The sequence below is a fragment of the Triticum urartu genome, chromosome 2 (genome assembly GCF_003073215.2).
Source record: "Triticum urartu cultivar G1812 chromosome 2, Tu2.1, whole genome shotgun sequence".
NCBI lineage: Eukaryota > Viridiplantae > Streptophyta > Magnoliopsida > Poales > Poaceae > Triticum > Triticum urartu.
This window is the reverse complement of record NC_053023.1, coordinates 123,387,237-123,395,299: the sequence shown is the minus strand read 5'-3', so window position 1 is coordinate 123,395,299 and position 8,063 is coordinate 123,387,237. Positions and strand designations below refer to the sequence as shown.

At 51.0% G+C, this 8,063-nt stretch overlaps 1 protein-coding gene across 1 annotated transcript; it reads left to right on the top strand.

Moving 5' to 3' along the window:
- Window positions 1–2,087: 2,087 nt before the first annotated feature.
- Window positions 2,088–2,612, top strand: LOC125535379 (dirigent protein 7-like). The gene has a single exon (XM_048698433.1). It carries the CDS (start codon window positions 2,088–2,090, stop codon window positions 2,610–2,612), a length of 525 nt encoding a protein of 174 aa, XP_048554390.1.
- Window positions 2,613–8,063: the final 5,451 nt, after the last annotated feature.

Genomic DNA, 8,063 nt, shown 5'->3' with positions numbered 1-8,063 from the left:
CCTAGTTGGCTCCAATCCTTATCTCTACCTGGTCAAAAGTGACCTTATCCTGCCCCAGCACAGAGAGCTGCGCCGGATTGGCCACCACCTGAGCATGTGCAGGCCTTACTCCTGAACTCCTCCCCGGATCTTCTGTGGCCAACAGCGGCTGCAGCGCTGGTGGAGCCCGTGCGGCGGCGGCCACCTCGTCCTGATTCTGATTCGTCACAGTCCCCATGGTACTGCCACCGAGCGCGCATGCCGTCGTCGCCATGCGAGAGGCCATCGGCGGGATCTGCCAGTCCGATGGCCCAATGCGCCCAATCAGGGCCTGTCTGTATGAGCGACCTATGGCGCCACCAGCCGGTGCACCACCACGGTGATCACGGACGCCCCTAGTCCATGGCAGCACACACCATTCGCCCTGGCCAGAGTAGTCCCCAAAGTCCTCCGGCATTCCACTTTGTCCGCTTCCATTTGAGCTAGGCGGTCTCAACCAACGCTCAGGACCCTCATGATCATGGATTCTCCCGATGTGTATGAAGGTTTTGTACTCCAGCAATGCCCGGGACGTAGGCATTCGTGCGCCCGGCCCTACATTCATTTCCGGATCTGGCACCCAGAGGCGCTTGTCCACTGGCACCTCCTCCGGGCCGACGCACCAAGCTCGCAACTTGAAGAGGGAGAGATCTTCTCTGTTCTCAGTTTCTGGCACCATACTCTCAATCAAGAACGCCGAACCAAGTAACTCAGCCACAGTCTCCGTCGTCCATGCATGGGAAGGAACTCCCTCGATCATAAGATCAACTTGCGAGCGCATCACCCTAGTAACAGCCTGGGCCTGCTTGAGCCATGGCTTGACGAACAGCTTGAAGAAGCCATGCTCGACGGTGCCCGCAGCTAATGCCCTGTTACGAAGCTCTGGCGCGGCGAACACCATAAGGAAGTCCTCGGGATGGAACTTGTGGACCGAGAAACGATGGCGAGGGATGTGTAGCTCCTCGGAAATTGCCTCGGCCGCCTCCTGGCACGGCACCGCCGGTCTGGTGCCGCCCACATAAGCCACCACTGCCAGCCTAAGTCGCTGCTCCAGATCGTCAATCTCCTGCGTCCGGCGAAGCACGCAAACACCACCAATACCTGCGGCTGCATCAGCCGAAGCCTGCACGAACCCCATAGGTGCGGTGACCACTGGCACTGGCGAGGTCCTCTCCAGTGGAGAGGTCTGCCTAGTCGCCGGCATCAGCCTGTGTGCAAGTCCGGCCTGTGTCGGCAGCTGCGAAGACCGCACAACCTTGGCAATGGCGTCTCGCTGGTGCTCTTCCTCCGACCTTGGGCTTCTCGGCCGCTTGCACTCCGTGGAGATGTGGCCCTCCAGTCTGCACCGGATGCAGAGTGGGGGGAAACTGCAGTCGTCTCTTCTGTGTCCATCTCGAAAGCACTTGAAACAGAGGCCGAACAGGTCAGCCGAGATCTCCCTCCTCTCCGGCGACGAGGCAGGGGAGCACGACCTGGATCCACCCACCGCTGCCATCTTCATATTCTGGAAAGATTTCCTCTTGCGCCATAGCGCCTTGCGCGAAGGACCGGGCCTGCACCAAGGAATGGAAGATCCCGCAGCCGGTCCAGGATTTGCACCAGCCGGTGCACCTCCAGCTCCAGTCGAACCGTCCTCAGATCCCAACGAGCCTGACAGACCAAGCCCGTAGATGATGGGCTGAAGCCTGGAGGACACCGACGCAGGGCTCGCGGGGCCGTCCGCCATGACGAGCACGAGCGGAAGCGGAAGTGGAAGGACAGCAGGGGGGGGGGACCGGGGCCCGGATGGCCGCCGGCAAGAGAGCGGTGGCCGCCGGCGGGGATGGGGGGGGGGTGGGAGCTCGCTAGCGGGGGTAAGTAAGTTCTCTCAGATTTTCTTGAGCTGAGGCGCCACCGCCAGGCTGCATTATTGCTTCTCCAGTTCTCCCTGTCCCCCGCCAGCCAACCTTCCATGTGAGCCCCACTCCACCGGTCTGAGAATTATGGCGAAAGTGGGAGATCTCTTCCTACAAAAGCAGAACCATGAGCCGACGGCGACAGCAGCAACAGAACTCATTCAGCAAACCACTATGTCACCGATACCGTCGCTCCTCCTCCTCCTCGTCATACCCGCCGTCCTCGCAGCCGACGGCGGGAAGAAAAAGCTGACGCACATCCACCAGTACACGCATGAGACGCTCTCGGGCCCGAACGCCATGGAGGGCCTCCTCGTGCCATCCCCCTTCGGTGCCAACGCGACGTTCGGGCAGGTGGCCGTGTTCGACGACGAGCTCCGCACCGGCCGGGAGCGGGACTCGCCGCTCATGGCGTGGTACCAGGGCATCATCGTCGCCACGGGGCAGGCGCTGCAGGGCCACCTGACGGTCGCCACCGTCGTGTTCATCACCGGGGAGCATGCCGGGAGCGCGCTGTTCGTGGAGGGCTCCTTCCAGGGCTTCCAGGGAACCTCCGAGCGCAACATCGTGGGCGGCAGCGGCAAGTTCAGGATGGCGCGTGGGTACTACCTGCTCAAGCTCCTCGGCCAGATGTCGCCGGCCACCGCCGTCTCCGAGGTCGACTTCTTCGTGCTCCCGTGCGATAGCGCCTACCTTTAACTTTTTTGTGGTTGCTAAATTATCTAGGACGCCGATAATTGCCACACGTGTGGTGTATCGGGTGGTTGTGCTGCACGCCTCGTGTGGCATGGAGAAGAACCCGCCTGCACGGCCGCGTCCGGGCGCGCGCAGCCACAGCCCGCACGTCCGGTGTGTGGCAAAACCGCCCACACATCCGGGTCAAACGACCGCGCTGCCCACACGACCCAACACGCCAGTCGTCCCGGGCTCCTTTCGATCCCTAGTCCGCCCCGCCGCCATCGTCTCCCACCTCTCGATCCCCTGCCTCCATCGCCTCCCTTCTCTGGTTGCCATGGCAACCAGAGCAGATCCATAGCGCCTTCCCACTGCTAACCACCCACCCACCCACCCCTCCCACCCCAACCCCGCCCTCCCAAGACGACGAACTAAAGCAAGTGGATCTCCGATCTCCTTCTGTTTCTCGGTCTTCTTCTGTCCAGAAATCTGAAATTGCAAATTTGCCCACGAAGATGGCAACTGGATCCAGGCTATCAGGGCAAACACCCCACGAATTTGTGTGTCTTCACATTTGCCCACCAACATACGCCAGATCTGCCATATACTATGCTAGAGTTGTGCCAAGCTTCTGGGTTGGCTTGGTGCGAGCAGTTGGTAATGAAGCATGTGTAGGAATCACTAAAAATAGGGAGAGAAAGGAGGAATTTGGCATAGGGAGGGAGGAAAAATAATTACCACTTGTATCTAACGTCAGTTGCCATCTATCGTTGTCCTTAGTTGCCACCATGTTATCTTGTTGCTTGCCATCCTATTTTATTGTCTGTTGCCATTGCTTCAAAGTGATAGCTAGCATCCAGAATTCAGAAAAGAGAATGAATGTGCATGTCCTACTTGCCATGAGGTGTTGGTTGCCTACGCAAGAAATGTGATAAGATTGTCGTGTTATCTTCTACGTGCAAACAACAAGAATGCTTTTTGCGGATTGTTGATGCGTTCTTGTTCATGCAGTGACTAACAACACAGTGGTGGAAAAAAAGCAGAAGAATGAATCACTAAGACGACACTGATCCTTGGCTTTCTCAAAGGCCGGAAACGCCACCTTGGGACGCAGTAGAGTACAACCAACTCATTTCTTCAGGGCCATTGCTGCCACTACTAGAGCACTACGCGGGCATCGGTACGATGCATGATAAACAAAAAAGAAATAGTTGCCATGTTCGTGACGATGAAGATGTCATTCTACTTATGTCCTACAATCTAATTTTTAGCAGGTTCTTATGACCAAACCACAATCAGGGGGGCAGCATAGCAAGTTCAGTCACAGGGCGCTAACGCTGGCAAATGTACGGGGAACCAACTTCAGCTAGCTAATGTGGAAAATCAAGGTAACGCATATGAAAAAAGAAACTTACTATTGTGGACATGAAATTAAACTTGAAAGGATGGCAAAAGACTCATGAGTTACGTCAGAAAAATGTAGGACCTTCATGCAGCACGTGGCATCAGGCGGCAACCATGTACCTTCCATCAACGTCGTACACAGGTGAGTGCATGAAGTGAAGTTGTGGACAGTGAGTTAGGAGAAAGGAACATATCTGACAGCTGTAGTTGCCATGCCTGGACAGCTGCAGTTGCCATGTGTAATCAAATGTGATTGCAATGTCTAAACAACCGTGGATGACAAGTGTGAACAAATCTGTGTGGCATGGTTGGACCACTACATGTGCCATGTTGAACAAACTATAGTTGCCATGCAATGACCAACTGCTACCATGATCGCAGGTTGTTACGGTGGAACCACATCGACAAACGTCTCATGGAAAGCTTCACAGTTGCAGGACATCGCTATTGCAGATAGAGAACATCAAATTGGAATGACAGACCACACAAGATCGACACATGCAACACAACAAGGTAAAAAATGTGAACCAGAAAGCAGTACTGCATTTGCTTTTGTGGGAATAGCATGTGAGGAAAAGTAGATTTGTAACGGTGGTGGTGGAAAAAACAAACAAAAAATGCTACCAAGTGGTCGTGTGCAAAGAGTCATATATTTTCTTCAAGATTTGCCAATTGCTATAAGAGTGTGTGCAACATTCATGATTGATCACATTTGCCTATTGAGCTCAGGCCTGGAATACAAGTTTTGATGCTATAATATACTGGTTGCCATGTATTGACAGCAGTAGTTAACATGTATGTTGGACTGTAGCTGCCATGGCTATAGAATCCAAGTTTTTATGCTAAAAGAAGCTGGTTGCCATGTATTGGCAATAGTAGCTGCCATTACTGGAGAATTACAGTTGCCATGCATGGCCATATGCAGATTCATGGCTAGCTGTGTGAATGATGTCATGCAAAATCACATGCAGTTGCTGTACTCTATTACGATAAACATGCCATTCAAGAAAAATCTTACGCTCGTACCTGATTTTTTTATTACAGGACCTTCAACTACAATTAATAGCGGCGCAGGGACATCTACTGCGGGGAGCTCTGAGCACACGGAAGACACGTTCCACTAGCCAACCAACACTCATGCCACAAACAATGCCGAGTCAGTGTCGGAAATGGCAATCGTTCCAGCAATGCCGACAAGCACACCTTTGTACACCAGCACAAGCAACACTCAAGCAGATGAAACAGCAGCCGATACTGAAGTGAATGATGAAACTGATGACGAAACATAAGGGGATGAAGATGGTGGGCAATCAGAAATCATCGTACCTTAGCCACCGTATGTTGGGCAGAGATTTGATTCATTTGAAGATGCAAAGGAATTCTACTAGACATATGCAAAGTTCCATGGGTTTGCGGTCAACAACGAATACCATAGGAAAATTAAAAAAAACTAACGAGTACAACAGAGGTGAGATGAGGTGCTACAAGGCACAAAGAAACAAGAAGGGCAAATGTGATGCGCCTGTCGTTCCGGAACGAAAGAGAGGTATCATTGTCAAGACGGAATGCCCTGTCCGGTGTAAGCTGAACGTAGATGGAGCATGGTGGGTGGTCACTGAATATTTTGACGAGCACAACCACGAGCTCATAAGAAGTTTGACTTGGTAAAATTTCTGACCGCCCACAGAGGATTCACCCCCCTCGAGAAGAAATTCATAAAGCTGCTACATGATTGTAACGTCGGTGCATCAAGAATGGTCCAGGTACTCTCCCTCATCCACAGCAAAAATGGGACTCTGAGTAGCATGCCCTACATACCGGCAGACGTCACAAACCTAAAGGCAAAGTACCATAGAGAAAGCAAGTTGGCTGACATAGAAGCCACAATAGCCTACTTCGATGAGAAAGTGAAAGAAGATCCAGATTTCTTCTACATGATAAGATTGGACGATGAGGACCGTGTTAGGAACATGCATTGGGTGGATGGTGCTGCAATAAGACCCTACAAACATTTCCGAGACTGCATTTCATTCGACGCGACATATCTCACTAATATGTACAAGATGCCATGCGCTCCATTCATAGGAATAAATAAGCACAATCAGTCATTGCAGTTCGGTTGCGGGGTCGTTCGGAACGAAGACATGGATGGGTACACTTGGCTGTTCAAGACCTTCTTTGAGTGCATGGGTGGACTTGCTCCGATGAACATAATAACAGACCAGGATTTTAGCATGCGTGTAGGCATAGAGGATGTCTTTTCGTTGGCATTGCACAGGCAATGCAGCTGACACATTATAAAGAAGGCTAAGGAGACGCTAGGGCCGTTCTTTGCTGACCGTCCAGAGCTGCACAAGGCATTCGAGCTGTGCTTGGACCACAACTTGACGATGGAGGAGTTTGAAAGGAGCTGGATGGCTATGATTGAAACATATCAAGTCCAAGACCACGAGACGCTTGCTAGCCTGTGGGAAAAGCGAATGTACTGGGTGCCGGCCTACTTCATATAGTGCTTCTTCCTGTTTCTGCAGACTACACAGCGAGCGAGGGGTTCAATGCTGTTTTGAAGCGGTATGTGAGCCCTGGCAACTCATTGCTACAGTTTGACAGGCAGTACACCACTTTGCAACAAAAAATACTGGGATCTGAGCTACAACAAGAAGCGAACAGCGCGCTCAAGTAGCCAAAATTGCTAACGTATTTACCGATGGAGAGGCAGATGAGCAAGATATACACCAACAAGATTCTTAACAAGTAAGTCATTTGTGGTACAATCTTATTTGCACAAGCATGAAGGTAGTAGGTGCCATGTAGAATGCAATGCAGTTGAAAAGCTTATTTGAAAATGATGATTTTTTGAAAAGTAGCCATCGAGTACAGAGTAACCATGATATGTAGTTGCCATGTTTAATGACTACAATTTGCCATGTTTAATGAACTACAGTTTCCATGTTTACTCAAGTGTAGTTGCCATGTTTACTCAACTGCAGTTGCCATGTTTAATGAACTGTACTTCCATTGGCCATGATGGTATGGAATGCAAATGCCAAATGAAGTTGTTATGCAGTTGCCATATTTAATGAACTGCAGTTTCCATGTTTAATGAACTGCAATTGCCATATTTAATGAACTGTAGTTGCCATGTTTAATGAACTGTACTTGCCATGTTTCCTCAACTGCAGTTGCCATGTTCATTGAAATGTAGTTGCCATGTTTGAACGAACTGTACTTCCATTGGCCCACAACAACATAAGGTGCTACAAAAAACTTCACATGCGAGTTTAACAAAACCACACAAAACTTACAGATTCCAGGAAGAAATAAAGCGTGCCAACATGTACACGGCTTTCTAGGTTGGACGAACATACGTTCAAGGTGTGTTCTATCCTGGGCATGTCGGATTCAGAACCTGAAGACCCGGACAAGGGAAGGAACTACTTTGTGAAGGCATCGATAAGCGAAGGCGAATACTATTGCCAATGCTGCAAATTCAAACGGGACGGGATTGTGTGTTGTCACATACTAAAAGTAATGAACATGGACGCGGTGACACGAATGCCCCGCCATTTCATAAGGCGGCGATGGACTTGGGACGCTGACGACGCATTGGCGCCGCAAACATCAAACACAGTTTTGGCTGTGCATGATGAGAGATCAGAGTCAACCATGGAAGCTGTGAGGCACGTTGTGTTGACAAAGAACTATGCTGAACTAATTGATGAAGCGTGCAAGAGTGATGAGACAGCGAGGGTCGCAGAAAAACACAGGAAGGCCCTCAAAAGAGAGCTTGATGAGATCAAGAAGAGGAAAGCTGAGGAAGCCTTACACAGGTTCCCCCGCACATCAAGTGTGCCTTCGTCCACGGGGCCATCATCTGAAAACTCGAAGGTAGGATCTGGAACAGCAAGCACACAAACCCAGGTTAGGAACCCGCCCCGTTCCATCACAAAAGGGGGTCCAAAAGAGATAAGATACAAATCAGGATTGGAGATTCAAGCAAAACATAAGAAACCAAAGAAAGGGACGGGCAATCCGTAAGCAACATTGGAGCAATGTGACTTGGTCCTTCGT

Coding starts and splice junctions, on each gene's coding strand:
- LOC125535379 (XM_048698433.1), top strand. CDS start 2,088: ATGTCACCGATACCGTCGCTCCTCCTCCTCCTCGTCATACCCGCCGTC.